We start from the raw sequence: 18,681 nt of genomic DNA, 5'->3' as shown, positions 1-18,681 counted from the left end.
CTAAAGGAATTTCTTGGTTATAGTAACAAAAGCTAAAGCAAAAGAACATAGAATGACATTAAGAAAATAACAAACTTCAGCTCAACTTCCTTACATGCTACAACAGATAGTATATAAGTAATTACCTAGAAGCTTGAAACCTCCACAAAATCGCCTCGTGTTTTGATAGGTAAATCATGACAGGAGCGATCATTTAAGACTGAATCATGGAGAGCGTGCGATAGAGCAATCCTTGGAAACTGAATCGGCATGGGAAGAGGAGAGCGTGCGATGTTGGTTGTTAGGCATAGTTGCCTTGGGAAGAGGAGAGCGTGCGATGTGTTTGGAGTGGTTTAGGGTCTAGAGGCGGATGAAGGTGTTTATGCATTAAAGGGTAGTAACTTAAATTGAAAATGCATAAAAAAATTGTACATTTTTAAGATTTTAAGACTTTCTGCATTAAAGGGTAATACTTTATGCATGCTAAGATGTTTTTAAGACTTTGGGCAAATTTGCTTTATAAAGTAATATAGATACATCAATATATAATACTTCATATATAAAAAATGATTTTTAAATTTTTTTATTAAATATTTTATGATATAATATAGATATTTATTTATTGCCCTTTTTGCACTTTCCCTTTTCCCTTTTCCCATTCCCATTCCCATTCCAATTTAATTCCCGATTCCATTCCCTTACCCTTTCCCTTTCTCAGTAGGCGGTGCATGGATTTTTGCCTTCAAAACTATATTTCCGTTTTCTTGCCTTGTTCATCATTACAATCACAAACCCACTTTTTCGAATCCTAGTAAGAATTGAAGCTTCATTTGGATCAATGGCAGTGCTACTACTGACGTCTTCTGTGTTGTTAGCAATACTATTCACTTTCAGTGCCGCTGCTCCTCCACAACCTCTCATCTCCCGGATCGCATTTGGTTCTTGCGCTAATCAAACCTCTCCCCAGGTTTCTTCTCTATTCACAAAATCACTCACTCTTTTTTACTTCAACCTCAAACCACACATAACTTACTTCATCTCAAACCAATTAGTTTTCAATGTGTGAACCGACACAAACTTTAATTGAGTTGCTATATATAGGGCTTCTGTTTCAATTCTAATTCAAATTTAAATCGCTTGATTTGCAGCCTATATGGGATGCTATAGTAAATTTCAAACCCCAGGTTTTCATTTGGCTTGGGGATAATATATACGGAGACATCAGGCGGCCTTTTAAATTCTTTGGTAATGAGAGAACTATTGGGCCATGGAAGAATGTTCCTAGGTTTGTACCTTCATCAGAGGATGAAATGCGATCCAAATACAACATTGCTAAGACCAATCATGGTTATTCCCGTCTTCGTAAGATTTCCAAGGTGCTTTACCTACCTCAAAAAGTCTGCTCTGGTGTTCTTTAACATTACTTCTGCACACTCATAGTGCGAGTACGTTCTAGGTGATTGGCACTTGGGATGACCATGATTATGGATTAAATGACGCTGGAAAAGAATTTAAACAGAAAGATACCAACCAAAGGCTTATGTTGGATTTCTTGGATGAACCCCAGGACAGTCCACGGTAATCTTTACTTCAAACTTCACATCTCATTGTGATACTGCTCAAACTAGTATGGTTTTGCCTCAGTCCGTGTTATTGTTGATGTTGTGACAAGCTCTGATGACAGGTTAACCATACATGTATTGATAAGTCCCAGTCTGTTTTTGAATGTTACCAATGACAATGTCTTTTTCAGACGCAAGCAGGCTGGTGTTTATGCATCTTACACTTTTGGTCCGGAGGGTAGAGAAATCAAGGTATTATTTGTTATAATTGTTGACTTCCTTTTCCTTTTTTTGATCAATACAGAGGCATATCATCTCTTGTGTAGACACGTCCCACTTATTTCGAGTTTCTTGCCTTCCTAACGTTAGACAACCTTGCTTTAGGTTATTCTTTTGGATACTAGATACCACAGAGACCCCCTGCGCAGTGATGGAACCATTTTGGGAACTGCACAATGGACTTGGTTAGAAAAGGAGTTGAATGAGGGACCATCAGCAATAACCATAATTGGTTCATCCATTCAGGTATATATGGATCTACTTTCTTATCCCATAATGATGTAGGAATTGTCATGATTGTATTTGGGAGTGGAGTATACACATTTTGGACTATAGACGCTTGTTAAGTAATCATACTACTAGTACTGGAGTGGTTGTTAAACCTGAACAAAAGGTATTTTTGTCTGCAAAATGCGTTGAAGGAAGTGGGTTGTACATACATTCTATACCATAAGTTCTTACATCACTAAATCTTTCTTGAAATTATTCCAAATATGGAATGGCATGTGCAAGACATGCATATTGGTTCTCCCAAATAAATGAAAATTCCAATAATAGATTCATGTACTGAATTGTCCTGTTGCATGATAACAAATTAACAGTAAGGATTTATATGTTGCATTGCAGGTTTGTTAGGTTGAGGTTTAGGATTCACAATATGAGCATAATATTTCAATTAAATATTATCACTGTTGGGCCCATAAAAAGGATCTTGATTGTAAACTGTCATTCTGTTTTTCCTATGTCTGAATGGCTTTATATGTCAGACTCAGGATTTGTTTATTCCAGTAATCTCATTTGATAGCTAGGAATTTCTCCTGCATGTTCTAATGGTAATGGTTTAACTATAACTGCTTAGTAAAGTGATATACCAAACAAAATAATGTTAACTTTGTTACTATGGGGTTGTTCGGTTCGTTTTCTGTTAAGACATGTATGGATATAGTTGTTTGTATTGATATAGTTGTCTGTATTGATATAGTTGTCTGTGACCGTATATTAATAGATAAGTTGTTGTTCGGTTGTTGTGCTGAATAAACAGTCTGAATGTCAGAAATGACCATTTTACCCCCAGCTCTATTTTTGTCTAAAAAATATCAGTTTGATGAAAATGTTGAATAAATGACTTATAATTATAAAAAAATATCAATTTAAAAGTTTTTTAAATAATAATTACTTGATTAACATAATTATATGAGTTAAATGTTATAATCAAAACAACATTAATAAGTCCTTATAATAAAAACAAGTCAACATCATAGTTTGGATACAATTTAAAATATCAAACATTTTGGTAGCATCGACCACCTCCTCTTCCTCTATATGCTGTAAAAACTCAATGCTTTCAACCTTCCTCACAACTTTGACTTAACACAGAGTTAATAACAAATTGTTCAAACATTGCATTTCCAGGAAGTACACCACAGGCCCAACCATCTCCCTCCCCCACACCAGAAAAACCAATGACCTTCAACTTTTCGCCCTTTGGGATGGCCTCGTTGGAATTTTGCTTACAGAGGAAATAATCACTTCGGATATGTTACACTCCAAAATAGTTTTAATCTCTACAGAAAAATAGATTGCTTTATAACTATGACAAACTTATTTGAATGTAATCTTGAAATGCAAACACTTCTCATCTAATACCTTATTGGACTCAAGATTGCTTTATGAGACACAACAATGTGATGTTGACTCCGGGATATGAGGTTAAGGGACAACTCAAAAGGATCAAGAGAATTATTGTCAGAAGCTCAGCTGTAAGAAACACATTTTGCAGTTCTGATATGTCTACATGTCACAACAGCCATTGTAACTGCCTCCACCGCTAGCATACGAGTACCCATTTTATTGCCACAACACCATTGTTTACACCGGTTACAAGTCCTAACTATCGAAACAGTCTCTTCTCCCTCCTTTATAAAAATTGAAGCTACTTTTCCCAACAGTAGATGTCAAAACGATATGTTAGCTGATTAACCATGAGAAGCATTCTCGCAACTATGGATCTAAGTAAGCAGCAAAAATCATTACCAGGTGAAAAATTCAATAAGATCCAAAAACAGAGTCAAGTTGTTCTATGGAAATGCCAAATCATTTATCCAACTGAGTTATCAAAACAAACAAATACATGTCTAAAACAACAAAATTAAATCTAATTATGAACCTTCTGGAGCTGATTGCAGCTAACATCATCCCGATGCTTAGACCAAAATCCACTCGATGAAACTGATCCATTTGACGACAACGAGTAAGAGGTCGTCGTATCGCCGCCACTGAATTGACAATCATGCACTAATTCTGGCATCGTTTTCCTTAACCTCTCGCACATTCCTTCATCAAATTCTCCATTTAACAAATCCAGCCTCCGATTAAAAAAAGAATTTCTTCACAGACTTCTTATAGAATTAACAATCTGATCCAAAAAAATTGAAAGAAGAAACGAAATAACAATTTCATTAGATCGTTTAATTGATGTAGGATTTCAATTAGAGATTATTGATGTTTACCTGAAGAAATGATTTGTTGGAAGGATCTCTAAGAATTTATAGAGCGAGAAAGAGGCTGATTACATAAGGTGGGGGTAGTTGGGGAAAAAATAATGGCTGATTACATAAGAGTGTGGTTACATAGCTGTGCGAATCAGCCACTAAATCAGTGATTAAGCCCTTACCGAACGCAAAGATATGGCTGTGCGAATCAGCCATATCTGTTATATGGCTCAAACAGCCCTTACCAAACAGCCCCTAAGACTGGACAATAGGCCTGCAGTCCTAGACTTTAAGGTACCAACACTCAACTGATCTGTTTGACTTCAAGGGACTTCTAACCAATTGGGAATCCCATGATGATGAAGTGATCTTAGTACATCTTGATTAATGAAATGAGACATACTTCTAACAGACCTTAAGCCTTAGGTAAGGCATGATGTACTTGGAACCTGAAGTGTTTCTCTGCGAATATACCATCCTGAAATTGTTCCCTTATATTAAATTGAAAACTTGAATGGCATTTATGTCCTTCCAGAATTGCCATCTGTTTTATAGTTGTGTTCCACTAAATTTCAAGGGAGAGATTGATTCTCTTTTGGTTCTTCATTTTCTGTTAATGTTCTTGTTTTATTCTGTTTTCCTCATCATATATCTACTTTATCTCAATGCAGAGAGTATCATTTGCTGTATGTGTATTTTTTGGAAAATGGTAGGAGTTATTTAATTGCTTCATCATGACAATAGCTTTTCTACAAATGCTATTTCTTGGTAACTTGCCAAAAAATATTATTCCTTCCTCGGTAGTAGTTGAACCACGGAGGTGATTTCCCAGATACTTGTGGCAGTATTTGTTGCTTGAATACTTCAGTAAGGGACAACTTTGTCATTGTTCCCCTCCTCGAACATTCAAGCTATGATGATGTATTTCATGAGTTTATGGGCACTGATTTTATCATTGATTTGGAGCAAATTATGAATAAGGGTGTTATTCCATATTACTATATTTCTATTAGAGTAGTTGTGCTTGAGCCACTTGTACTATTTTAATATTTCGTATAATACTCTTGTATTGCTTTGAAAAGTTAGAATACAGAACCTTTTTCATATTTTCTCTGGTTTGTAACAATTGGTAATGAAGTCGATGGGGATCATAATTACTATATTGACATGCCTTCGAAGACTCTACTTTTCTGGTTTAAGCAATCTTCTAGAGAGGTTTATTGACCCCTTAATTACTACTTATTTGAATTCTTGTTTTGTAAGTTGTTGCCTTTTGTTGCCTCACTCAGGTTCTGTCAAACCTTTCAGCCTGTACGGGTCCTTTATTCTACATGGAGAGTTGGGGACGTTTTCCAAGCGAAAGAAAACGTCTGTTTAGCTTGATATCAGATAGCAAGGTAACAATCTCTGCATGTTAGTAAATTACTTCTTCCATTGGAGCGATAAGCATTATTTCTTTCTAGAACCACTTATTAATGAAATATAAACCAAGTCCTTATATGATCTTTCCATGCCTAGAGAGATGGGGTTTTCTTCATAAGTGGAGATGTGCATTTTGGAGAAATAACACGATTCGATTGTGCCACTGGGTATCCCCTGTATGACATTACCTCAAGTGGTCTTACCCAAGCTGTTGAGAAGGTAATCCCTTCTTTTTTGCATTTCGTGCTGCAATTCTTGGCATGGCTGACACCTACTACTATGAGAGTTATGAACAAGAACTGCAAACACAAATCATGCACATATGGTATGATTTCCTTTGTCTTTTCCTATTTCCTATTTTTTTTGTCCTGTCTAAAATATAACGAGGCATTGTTCTAACTCGATTTGTATGTCATGCAGGACAGCCTAATTTCGGGGTGATAGAAGTCATCTGGGATGCAAATCCAGTGAGCTTGAGGTTTGAAGTGAGAGGTGTAAGTGGAGAGGCGGTTAACAGTGTGAGTACCTCATTGTCAGAGCTTCGAGCCAGAAATCCCCACATGAAAGCAGGAGACCGCAAACACTGCTCTCTTGAAGTTGATTTACCATGGGTTGTCAGACGTCGCTTGGCTATCCTATTCTCTTCTTTTGTAGCTGGTATGTCTTCACAACCTACTGGATAGTTGATACCACAAAGGTGATTTGTTTATGATACTAGTGTTTTCTAAAAACATTGAATTTTGCTTTTGAACACGTTAATTAAAGCATAGCAAAATTCAAAAAGTGGATATGGAAATCTCTACTAAAGTGATTATGTTGGTTTGTAGTGGTGATTGTTGTGCAGCTAGGAGTTTTGTATGTGGTGATATCACTGATGGTTAAATGTCACCGGAAGTGCAAGCGTGACTGATCTTTTGTAGATGCTTCGCTATTCCAAAGAAGAAAGTTGCTTGGTAACCCATCATCCGATCATGGAATCACCCGCTAGCTAGCTAAAGCTCACATTATTTCGTATGAATTGTATTACAGGTTATTCCCACAGAGGAAGTGTATATGTTCTGAAGGGATAATATGCAGGCTCTTTATCCCCCCCCTCTTCTCTCTCTCTCTTCTTGTATAACAAAGCAAGATGTTAATAATACCAGATTACCAATGCCATTCAGGGTTTAGTTGCTTCATTCTGTAGCTATGTATTCCCCAGAAACTATTGGTTAAAAAGGTTTTATAATGACACTACACACCGCACAACTGAAGGACCAATTATACAGGGCAACCATGAGTCCATCTATGTTGTTTGGGTATGAGTGTTAGCTAAAAGAGGGAAGATTGTGGTGGCTTGGATACATGGGCAAGAGATAGATGATGATGGTGGTGAGAAGGGTCGAGAGGAGGAGGACATGGGAGTCGCAGACATTTCCAAGGACATGACTTGTAATAAGAGATTATGTGTATGGACTTATAAGCTACTGTGAATCAGTAGATATTGTGTGTATGGACTTGTAAGCTACTGTGGATGGGGAAGGGTTAGATAGCCGACAACTAGGTTACAAAATCCCTAGGATTGATAAAAGGGGGACTCTTCAAGAGTGCCATAGGTGCAGGTTAACCAAAGTAGGCCTTTTGGCGTACATGTCTTTCATATGCTAATGCTAGTTTAATATCTTGTATGCTATCCTATCAAATTATGTTCGTTTTTACTATGCTAAATGCTAGTTCAATATCTTGTAGGTTATCCTACGACTACGCTGTCCTTCTTTTAGCCTCTTTGCCTAAAGTCTCCATGCTTTACCAAAAATGTTTCAAGCACTGCATTAACATTAAATCATTCAAAAATTTTTTTTGACAAGCTGTCTAAATTGCTCCAAGACTTGTTCAAAATATTTCTTAGTTCAAACTTTTCACAAGCCGCTGGTATTCATGGAAATGGTTATCTCTATTCCTTTGATAGAGGTAAGATCTTAGACTACTTTTGAGTGAGATGTATTATAGATTGTGACTTGTGTCTGAATGTGAACCATTCAATTGAGAGTATATACGAATACCCAAAATAATCTCCAAGCCAACCGTAACAAGAATGGGAGCAAGTGTTGCATTGATGTCATTTTTGAAAATTAAGTAACGATTAAACGAATAGATCCAAATGCATAAAAAAAAAAGAGCATTTTATATGAAGAACCAAATGATACCACTAAAACTAGGAAGGAAGGAAGGAATACCATAAAAATTCACTCCTCAATATCCTTAAAGAAACACTATACAGCCCACGTATGTACCACATTTTGGCAAGAAAAAGAGAGAGGCCCAAATCAAAGAGGGAGTCTTCCATCATCAATAGCATCTCGATGAATCACATATCGAAATATACAACTTTGTGACAACCAACATATGTACTTGTCAGGTTTACCTTTAACATTTCTTTTGATAGCTCTCTGTTGAGTTTCAGGTAGACAAGCATTCACCATCTTCAGAAGTCCAGGAACAGTCAATTCCATGTCCTTTGCAAAGTAATACAAGATTTTCGGAACATAAATCTTTGATTCTTTGTGGATGTATACAGTTGATCGTATGAACTCTTCTTTAGCAAGTCTCAGATCCTGAAATACGTTCTGTGCCTTGTAGACTCGCACCTATCATGTTCATGTTAAGTAGTAATTCTTCGCCAACTGATGATCATAAAATGAATGTAGAATTTGAAATCTTAATTTGCATACCGCTGGATCAGAGAATGTCCCTAAAGAGAGTGCAAAATGGACAAGAGGCTCAGGGTATTCAATGGCATAAACATGTTGGGTAGGCACTGTTGTCAACTTCCTCCCGGGAGATAGCAGCGATTGCAGCCACTGATGAACACACAAACATTACAAATTCAAACATATTTTCAGTTGATGTAAAAGATGATGATGAGATAAAGATAAAAGGCATACCGAGGCTCTGAAGTGAGATCGGATTCCTAATATAGAGCTCTGTATGATATACGCGTTTATACACTCTCCACCCACATTATAAGTTGCCTGAAAGAAAATAAAATTCTCAAGCTCTATATGGAAAGAAATTAGAAAAAGCACAGGCTTGATTTACCTTCAAAATGGAATTACTCCTCGAGTTATCATGAGTTCCATATGCTAAATGTGCCTGCAAGAAACAAAATGTCATAGAAACTTGTATTTTGAATGTTTGCATGCTGAGGCTAATTCACCTACATGCATCACCAAAGCATTATGAAGGTTGATCCAAAACGCAAGCTTCTGTTCACGCTTCATTTTTCCAGGGTCAATCTTCTCAAGTTTCTTTATCAGCGTTCTACAAAGTCAAAAAAATTCAAGTAAACAGGGGAGCTAACCAATTGAAAGATATCAGGTAGTAATAATTTCAGATACCTGAAATGTTTTAGCATCTTCTCCGCATAATTGAAACCATCATCATCTAGGCCTATTTTCAGGACTTCTACCATATCGGCATATGGTCCCCTTTCATCTTTCAAGCCATCATACTTACTGTCCTCGTTGCAAAACGGACTCCATGTATCAGAAAGATTTCTGGTAGAAACTGTACTGCAGGAAGACAGGGATGAAGCAGAAGATTCTGAAGGTCCCTGATGAGATTGATTTGGGTCCCCAAGCTTGCAGTAGATAGAAGATATACATCTGACTATATCTTCAGAAAGTCTATCAGGTCCACCATCAGTACAAGGAGTTCCAAAGTGATCCCCAAGGCTACGATGGGTACGATTACCACTTGTTCTCTCCTATAGTTACAACTTGATAAGTCAAAACCCACACATTTCTTGTAACATAGGGATTAATATGATGAAAACCAAAACAAATCGACCCACCCTAGTCTAATAATACTTACTTTTCTAGATGATGACATTGGAACGGAAGAACCAAGTTGATCATTTGAACCAGAAATTCCCTTTTGCAGAGGAGAAATTCTGCAATGATACCCGCTTAAGCAAGCATCGGGCTTGACTTTGTCACATGACTGATCAGCAACAGATAGCAAATGTGAATGTGTTTCTATTTGACAGGGTGAAGGCATGGTGTGGGTCTCTGAACTGTGAAGATGATGCTCAAAAGATGTGCGATAGAGTGAAAGCAGATATCGTTCCAAATGAAGTATTTCTATTTCAATGGAAGTTATCTGTTGAAGCAGTTCCACAGGTGACTATATAAGAAAGAAAAGATTGGGCAATTAGAATGCTGTGATATGAAAAGGAGATGTTAAATACATGTGAGAGCTGACCAAAATGTGTGAGCAGAAAGTATAAGAGGGCATAAAGGAAAAAGAACCTTTGCATTTGGTGTGGCATCGGAGGAAATGGAAGAGAATGATGGTGTCATCTGTGAGTCTGATCAAATAAACTATACAGAATGTGCATTTATATTAGTAGTAAATAACGAGAGAGAGAGAGAGAGAGAGAGATATGAATCTTTTTATTATGATTTGGAATGGATATGGATTTTGTTAGAATTGAACATGTGTATGTAAAGTGTTAGAAAAAAAGTGAGAAAGGAGAAGACTAACTGGGGATAAGGAATTGGAAGGGGTGGGTGAGATATGATGCCCAGAACCACTGCAAGTGCAAGCAACAAGAAACCACAATGAGTTTGGATGAAAATTATCAATTGAAAAGAAAAAGCTGAATGAGAATGCAAAGAGTTTGGGATGATGTAAGAATAGAAGAAAGGGTATGAAAGCAAGCTTTATAAGAATGAAAAAGTGAAGTTACCCTTGGAAAGTGGGAGTTGAATCCTTCAGCATCAGGTACGTAGTTATTTGTGTTGTGTTGATAGGTACAGAGAAAGAGAAAGAAAGAGTATAAAGAAGATGACCGACAGTATGTAATTGTGTATTAGAATGGTAAGAGTGATGATTTTATAGAGGAAGAAGAAGACAGAAGAGTAGTGAATAATAGTTAAAAGTTAAAAGAAAGCTCAAAGAATAGATACAGATGTTCCTATTTAGCATCATCATCATTGAGAGATATGATTTTGGAACAGGTAGGGCTAAGGAATGGAACGGTGTGGTGGGTTGTTCATCAACAAATACACTACTTCACTTTCTTTCTTTCTTTCTTTCTTTTTAGCAGTGAAGAACTAGTATAGATATTAGTTGCACTTGCAAGTTGCATTGCAGTAGAGAGAGAGAGATGCAATAATAATAATAATAATGGCGGATTGTAAATGCTGCTGTCTCTTTTAACTTTTAAGTAGCGTAATATATATATATATATATATATATATATATATATATATATTAGGATAAAAAAAACACGTAATTATGAATAACAAAAATTGAAACAAACACATGGATACCGTTACATCTCATGTTTCTTCTCTTTGAATAATTATAACAAATAGAATCTTCCAAAACTACTTTTCAAAAATATCCTTTCTCCTCCTTCATCATTCTTCACTTTAACAAGACTATCACCCTTATTTCATAACCTCACCACCCGATGAAATCACATTGATTTTATATGTGATCACAAAATATGGTCATGTAAGGATGCGGGTGATTTGGCCGCAACGTGTTACGTAAATCACATGTGATTTTACATGTGTGATTTGATTTTTTGTTTATTATTGTTGATATTTGCATCATACTTGGTTAATTACTCTATACATAATACATTATTATTTGGGGTTTGACTTGGTACCCAAATAGTTAAAAATTACATGATATGTGTGAAATTTTGAAGAAGAAGAAAAGAGGGTCCCTTCCCTTAAATGAAATTTGTTTGAAAGAAGAAAGAAACTAATAATGATGAAGATGGAGAGATGATCATGTTATGTTATGTTATGTGCGGTGGGTAGACAAATGAAACTGAACCACTACCTCCATTATTTATATATATATATATATATATATGTATATATATATATATATATATATATACATTATTATAGAGAGAGAGAGAGGGGTTATCTGAACCCACCCACCGACCAATGACCAAACTAAATAAATGCATATAAAATCTTAACAAAATATTTGAGGTTGACACAAAATATCAAAAAGGGTCCCTTCTATGAATTCAATTGTGTGTTAGGACAGGTAGCCATATATAATTGCCTTACTTTATTTTATGCTTCTTATCATTTTATAATATAAATGATTTCCACTAATAATACATCAAATCTAAACCTTAATTAATTAACCACCTCACATTCTTCTTCTAACTTTATATTAATTATATATGGGGTCTTATTTTAACAACTTCACAATTTGTGCCAACTATGAAGCTTCTTTTAAGGCACTAAATTATGTTAAATTAGGAAGTCACTAATTATGGTAATTTTGATTTTAAAGTTTACTAAAAAGACATTATGGGTATTTACAAATATTTTTCTCCTCTTTCCTCTCTCGTTAATCACCAGACACCAGGTAATTAATTAAAAAGGAATAAAATTCTACCAATAACCATTTTTTGAACACAAGATGAGCAACTATGTGAACATATATTCATGACACTATTGTAAATAAATATTGTGGTCACATTGTGAACAATATTGTAAATTTATTATACTAGCCCTATGATATATGTTGTGAACACAATGTACACACCACACCTTGTGGAGGGTGTGCATACAAAACAAATGGTGCATGATGCAATAACAAATGAGTCATGTGGATTGTTTTTTTTTTTAATACATTAGAGGTTGCGACCATGGTGGCGACGAATCGAGAGTAGCCTATAAGCAAGCATCGATCCCAAACTTGATAATTAAAAAATATTCGAGCTTGAGCTCGATCCCTACGTTGAAAAAGTTATTCGAGCTCGAGCATGGTGTAATAATTTTTTCTACAATCTTTGATTGAAGGATTGTGCTTGAAGACCGATGATTAGGATGGAGCTAAACTTGATTTTAATGTTTAGTGTCACTGTCATGAAAATGTAATGTATTTCTATTCTAATTTTAATTTAAAGGATTACTTGAAAAAGATTTATGACTTCAATCACTTCAATAGACATTGCTATGTTAATATGTCAGGCTAAAGTTCTTGAAAGAACAACAAGATTTATATCTACCCATTAATCTACCTCTCTGCTTGTTTAACAGATCATACATAACTAAGGTGGTGTTTGTTTTTTAAGAGGTGCTAAAGTCTGAAGTCTGAATTCACTTCTGAATTTTAAGAGGTGGTGCTGAAGTCTGAAATCTGAATCAGTCAGACTGTTTGTTTTTACGTCTGAAATCTGAATCAATTCATTTCAATTAAATTTAACTGAAATATCCAATCATTTAAACCATTTGTAAACTACCATATACTTTTAACACATGAATATGAATTGATTCACAGTGAATAAGCTTTGAAATGAACCCTAATTATGCAAATCTTTAATTAGGGTTTATAAAGATCAAGAACAGATAAGTTGATTCACATTGCAGTTTTTCACTTTCGACATCAACATCCTTCTCCTCTTCCTCCTCCTCTTTACCTTTACCCTCATCGAACTTCCATCGGAGCAATGGAGTCTCCGGTCGTGAACCCCTCTTTCCCCCTGCTGGAACTCCGTCCCTCCGCAACCGCACCCCACCGCCGGAGTTTCGGGATTTCCGACTTACTTGCTTCCTCAAAATGGGTTTTTGCAAAAGATCCGAATCTGGGGTAAAGTTTAGAACCTTCGAAGATATAATAGCCGGTAGATCCGTTTTCCCGGTGATCTTCATCTTCTCCGACTAGATTCAGTCATCAGTTTAGCTGTTAAACCCATTACTACTTGAGAAGAAGTTGAAAACGAACCGGCGACCATGAAAATGGAGCTCAGAAACACAGAGAAAGCAAGATTAAAATTCAGATGATTTCAGACTTCCATTTTTCACTTAAAATTAAGATGATTTTAAGAGGTTTTAAGCTCTTAATTTGAAAAAAAGAAACAAACAGTCTGAAATGGTAAATGTCTGACCGAATCAGACTTCAGATGTAATTAAGAGGTTTTTTTTGAAAAACAAACAGCCCCTAACTTTAGTTGTTCTAGACTTCATTTGTGCAAATTTCTCAACTCCACCTAATTAACTCTTAGTTTTTCCTTTAAATATATATATAGATGATTGCAAGCACAATTTATTTTTTATTTTTTATATCATAAGATTTGTTTTGTAAAAATAGGGTCATCCATCCTGATTCGAGCCTCATGAGTTGACATAATATAAAATTTGTTTACAAAAATCAAGTCATCCAAATAAGATAACCTCATAAATTGACACAATAAATCTCCTTAAACCTTATTATTCACATCTTTTTATTCCAATATTTCGATGTATGGATATTTCAGAATCAACCAAAATTCAACAACACCTCTATACCTGATTCTGATGATGTCAAATAATCTCCCACAGTCACACACATGGCGTAAAATAGATATTAGGGAGCGAATCTAGAAAACATTTATAGATCCGCCTGTCTTCGTCTTCAATTTAGCTCATTTCGGCAAACACATTTCAGCAGCTGAACGAAGGACTCATAGTGGCGGAGCTATGGAGCTAATGGTGGTCACCTTGATTATTGGTTTTTTATTCAGTTTATTGTTCATTGCCCCTCGATTTAGCAAATCCGGTAAATCTCTTCATTTCTTATTACGTTTTCTTTCTCGTGTAATTTTCGTTATCATATCCTCGCTGTGGGTTGATGCTTGATTTTAGCAGTGTTTGTATGTATGGAGTGTCTCGACCTGTTTAATCTATGGTGGTATTTGTTAAATGTAGATCAAACCGAGAAGGTTCATTCAGATGCTAACACGAAGGTACTTCTATTCAAAAAATTAATTAAATTTCTATGTTCAATCCTTTATTTGTATTAGGTCAGTTCGATAAGATATTTTGGGCATATATTATTTAAGTTAGCATGTGTGAGGTATGTATTGTACGGTGGCTGTAGAGATGGATTAGCAAAGGTTGGGAATCTACTGCCATTTCTTGCTTTACTAAAACACATTTTCGTTTGAGAAATATTTATGTTAATTCCACCATTCATTTTATTTATTTCTACCTATGTCTCTAAAATCAGGGTCTATTTTTGGGTTCTGGTTGTTTTTAAGTTGCTTTTTAGCTTCAAAATCTTAAGATTGGTTTTGTTATAAAGCAGAATTTGAGAATTCCATAGACCATGATAGAAGGTGTAGGAATAAAAAGCGTTTGGAGCTAGGAGACAAACTGTATTGATGCTATTTTGAAAAGCACTAGAGTTGAATTACCAAAGTAAAGAGCTTCTCCCAACTATGGGGCAGAATGGGTACTTTTTTCGCGTCATTTTGTTATCTTTTCTCTTTAGGGGTTCAAAAGATGTCTAGTTCAGAACGCATCTCAAGGTTTTGATGGTTGTTCATGATTTAACATGCAGTAGATGAGCATAGAAACGTTAAGATGTGTTCTGATTTTCTATTTGGATGTTAGCTATGTCCTTAGAGAATAGATGGGTGTACTTATTACCAACTTTATATTAGCATAGAAGTGAAGCAGCTTTGTAATTTACAATTAGATATTAACTTTGAAAACGATGAGATGATTTCTCCCTCCTTCTCTCAGGCTCTAGTCTTGGCTTGTTAGAAAAAGGAGTGAAAGTTTTACATACAAATTAGAAGGGATTTTAGCATAACATAATACGCATGAATCCATGCTCTTGATTATTGGAGAAACATACATACACATTACCCCTCAAGTTCAGTAGTTGATTGTTTATGGTGTCTCAATCAAAACGAAATCTCCCTTACAAAGAAAAAAAATATTAAAGGGGAAGATTTTCTCGGAAATATGTTTGGTATCTTGCCTCAGAAGTGCCCCCTTTTTGAACTTTAACTGAAAATGCATATGCTGTCTGGATTATATATACTCTGTTACCGTCCATAGAGTGCTAATGGATATTCTAATGTTCTATATCTTTACATGTAGACTGTAAGAGCATACAACAAGGCTGAAGTTTTGTTGCACAACAAGAGGACAGATTGCTGGATCATCATCAAGGAGAAGGTTCTGTAGGTTATTTAGACTGATACTTTGCCCCATCACTATGAACGTGTATAAACATGAAACTAGTAGAAATCATGAAAGGTTTATCTGCTTCGCATAAAAAGGGAAAAAATGCATATTTCCCCTTGTTTTTGACTCTTTATAAACTCTAGGTATATGATGTTACGTCTTATGTAGAAGAACACCCTGGTGGCGATGCAATTCTGGTGCATGCTGGCGATGACTCAACCGAAGGATTTTTTGGGTAAACCTCTAATTCTAATGTGCCTTTAGTTTCAATCATGCATTTGAAGAACAACTATCTGAAGTGATCTGCTTGTCTGATTTTGAAAGGCTTACTTTTTCATGCTATTTGCTTCGATATTAAAGAGAATCAGTTGTTTCTAATCATTTTGAGAATGCTTTCTATAACCAATGAGAAAAAATCCACCTATGGTAATCAACCATTGCCTTCCTTTGGCCTGACCATCTGGATTATGGTATTGTCCTTGAGGTGAGCTTATTTGCAGTTGTAGGAAGATACCTAAGCCACATATTGCCCCCATCCAAATTCAGTAGTTAAACGTGCTTGGGGTAGAGGAAACATCTGCGGGATTTACTGGGTTTGGTTTAGTACAGTTTTAAGAACCTCTTATGTGGGCTTCGGTATGACGTCTGCATATTCGATTAGCATGTAATGTTCTTAATGCTTCCCTATGAAACATATATAAAAGATCTGACTCTCCTTCTATAATCATACCGATGAACATTCATCATATTGATATGGAAATCAAAGGATTACAATCGATTCTCTGGCTTTCGAGAAGCCAGGTCTCTCCCAAAGGTTTTCGCCTAACTGATTACAGAACAGAATACCCTTCCCTCTCTAACCCCCTTCCTTGTTTATACTACTCCCTTCTATTGACTTATTGACCCCAGTGTATAACACATACTCAGCTTGCAACCTTTTTTCATGGTTCATTGTTAAGTATGGACGAGTTAGACGTGTGTTTTATTTGTGGCAGGCCACAGCATGCAACCCGAGTATTTGACATGATCGAGGACTTCTACATCGGAGATTTAGAGAAGTGAAGGTATTAAGTAGTTGTTATGCAGAATGTGCAATGTTTTCATGGTTATTGATTGCAATGTTGTAGCTGGATGACATATTTTTCCTTCATTTGAACACCATCAGATTCCATCTTTGGCTGAGGAAGCTACCAAAATGAATGAATAATATGCAACTTCTTGTGGAGAAATGTTGATTTGTACTAACAATGATTGATCAAGAAGATATCCACAATTGAGTATCATAAAGGCTAAGGGGATGTTTAATTGGTTTTTCATTAAATCTTGTATGGATAAAGTTGTCCGTGTGTATTAATCTATCTAAATAGATCGGGAAAGATTTTTTTAATAGATGGAAGGATCAAGTTTTTAATTGAGAGAAGCAAGTTTGGAAAAAAAATTTGGTCTTTTTGCATAAAGCTCTCTTTAAAAGCTTCTCAAATAAATCACTTTCTATATTATTAAGCTACTACTAAACAACAGTTAAATATAGCTACATTTATATCACAAATGGTCTCTTGTCAGTAAAAAATAACTGATGCACTAGACTCAAAATGCAAGCTTCAAAGTTTTTTTTTTAAACAACAAATTTTATTAAAAGACCACCGAAGGCTAACAAGAGATGCAAACTTCAAAGTTAGACCTAGTAGTTTAGCTTATCGATCTGAACTTGTATACAATAATTAGAGACGACTTGGAACTTTGCCATTAATCTCGACAGATTTCACAGATGCCCTTGTGCAACTTCAGAAGCAATGTAGAGTAAAGGGCCTTTTACCAAAAGCTTACTCGTTTAAGCGTTTACCGTAAAATTCAACACTATTATTTACTTACATGGTAAGATTTTAGTTCAATAAAATATGATCCTATGCAACAATTTGTGCGATAAGCGCTAACCGTGATAAGAGTCTTTTTCTCACTTACTGGATAAGATTCTTGGTCCTTGTTATATTATCTGGTAAGTTAATAAGACTTGATAAGCGCCCAGATAAACGTTTGGTAAACGGCCTTAGCTAAAGATGACCAAAAATCGGTCCGTTCAGGGCAAGGCAGGCCCAAATCAGTCCGGCCCCAAACAATATTCCTGTAACCGGTCCCGACTAAAAACCAAGGCTTGGTTAATATTTAGCATAACCGGTCATGAGAACCGGTCCCAAACACTATTCTCGTATTCGATTTGTTACATATATTTTTTTTTAAATATACAAAAATATTATTCCAATACATTTTTAAAATATGTAATTAGGTCCATAAAATACATTTAAAATGCGTTTTATTATAATTTGTTAAAAACAGAAATCGAATACAAGCCGAAATAGTGGGAATTGTGAACGTGTTTTGCGTTTGTGAGTTGGTATCTTCCCTCGTACACTAAATGATTTGTATATTGTGTATAAAGGATCAATGGGACAAAAAAAGGCCATACCATTCCAACGATTATAAAAACCGTAATATTTTTTGAAAAAATTGGACCGGTCCCAGACTTGTCTGGGCCTTAGCTAACAAATCGTACAGGACTTCCAATTGGGCCATAATTCACTAACCTTTGCTTAAATGTATAATTACAATATGTATTATGCTAATTGGAATATTATGTTTGGGTTTAATATATAAAGACCATCGAATTTTGACAAAATCGAAAAAAGTCACAAACAAAATCATTAACTTTTAGCTATGTACCAAATATTATGAAAATGGTGGCCAAGAAATATAAATATATAAACTTTTGTGTAAAAATTGGAAATTACTTCTTCAATTCTCCAAGAAAAAGTAGAAGAGATTGTAAATATTTTTAAATTTGGATATCTCTCTAAAAATGATCACCATAAGATGAGAGAGAAATGGTTTTTATTATATTCCACCAATAAGTAACCTTGAAATAAAATGTTTTATAATATGTTAATTAAATGTATAATAATATAATCAATGATG

General features: G+C 35.3%; 3 protein-coding genes across 10 annotated transcripts; 2 read left to right on the top strand and 1 right to left on the bottom strand.

The window, feature by feature from the left end:
• The first annotated feature begins 742 nt into the window (after positions 1–742).
• Positions 743–7,110, top strand: LOC112525467. Of its 5 annotated transcripts, XM_025135616.1 has the most exons (10): positions 743–946; positions 1,128–1,355; positions 1,436–1,557; positions 1,664–1,793; positions 1,926–2,066; positions 5,602–5,709; positions 5,831–6,059; positions 6,155–6,391; positions 6,562–6,687; positions 6,764–7,110. In XM_025135616.1, the coding sequence occupies exons 1-9, from the start codon at positions 818–820 to the stop codon at positions 6,642–6,644; spliced, it is 1,407 nt and encodes a 468-aa protein (XP_024991384.1). In that variant the 5' UTR covers positions 743–817; the 3' UTR covers positions 6,645–6,687; positions 6,764–7,110. The 5 variants fall into 5 exon arrangements, with proteins under 5 accessions (XP_024991384.1, XP_024991401.1, XP_024991409.1 ...); XM_025135633.1 differs by having other exon boundaries at positions 1,733–1,793; positions 6,562–7,110; XM_025135641.1 differs by having other exon boundaries at positions 5,831–5,953; positions 6,160–6,391; positions 6,562–7,110.
• On the bottom strand, positions 3,845–10,526 carry LOC112525451. 2 transcript variants are annotated; one of them, XM_025135596.1, is made up of 11 exons: positions 10,464–10,526; positions 10,259–10,307; positions 10,024–10,095; positions 9,587–9,898; positions 9,112–9,479; positions 8,935–9,034; positions 8,813–8,866; positions 8,659–8,745; positions 8,446–8,574; positions 8,139–8,361; positions 3,845–4,236 (listed from the first exon to the last, which is right to left on the bottom strand). In XM_025135596.1, the coding sequence occupies exons 3-11, from the start codon at positions 10,072–10,074 to the stop codon at positions 4,229–4,231; spliced, it is 1,332 nt and encodes a 443-aa protein (XP_024991364.1). In that variant the 5' UTR covers positions 10,075–10,095; positions 10,259–10,307; positions 10,464–10,526; the 3' UTR covers positions 3,845–4,228. The 2 variants fall into 2 exon arrangements, with proteins under 2 accessions (XP_024991364.1, XP_024991356.1); XM_025135588.1 differs by lacking the exon at positions 3,845–4,236 and having other exon boundaries at positions 7,899–8,361.
• A 3,471-nt stretch (positions 10,527–13,997) lies between these two features.
• On the top strand, positions 13,998–17,090 carry LOC112522454 (cytochrome B5-like protein). 3 transcript variants are annotated; one of them, XM_025131584.1, is made up of 6 exons: positions 13,998–14,293; positions 14,443–14,480; positions 15,625–15,702; positions 15,855–15,946; positions 16,707–16,775; positions 16,877–17,090. In XM_025131584.1, the coding sequence occupies exons 1-5, from the start codon at positions 14,215–14,217 to the stop codon at positions 16,771–16,773; spliced, it is 354 nt and encodes a 117-aa protein (XP_024987352.1). In that variant the 5' UTR covers positions 13,998–14,214; the 3' UTR covers positions 16,774–16,775; positions 16,877–17,090. The 3 variants fall into 3 exon arrangements, with proteins under 3 accessions (XP_024987352.1, XP_024987360.1, XP_024987343.1); XM_025131592.1 differs by having other exon boundaries at positions 15,880–15,946; positions 16,707–16,935; XM_025131575.1 differs by having other exon boundaries at positions 16,707–16,935.
• The last annotated feature ends 1,591 nt before the right edge of the window (positions 17,091–18,681 follow it).

This window comes from Cynara cardunculus, assembly GCF_001531365.2.
Source record: "Cynara cardunculus var. scolymus isolate 2C chromosome LG 1, CcrdV1, whole genome shotgun sequence".
NCBI classification, from domain to species: Eukaryota; Viridiplantae; Streptophyta; class Magnoliopsida; order Asterales; family Asteraceae; genus Cynara; species Cynara cardunculus.
This window is presented reverse-complemented; position numbering and strand designations above follow the sequence as displayed.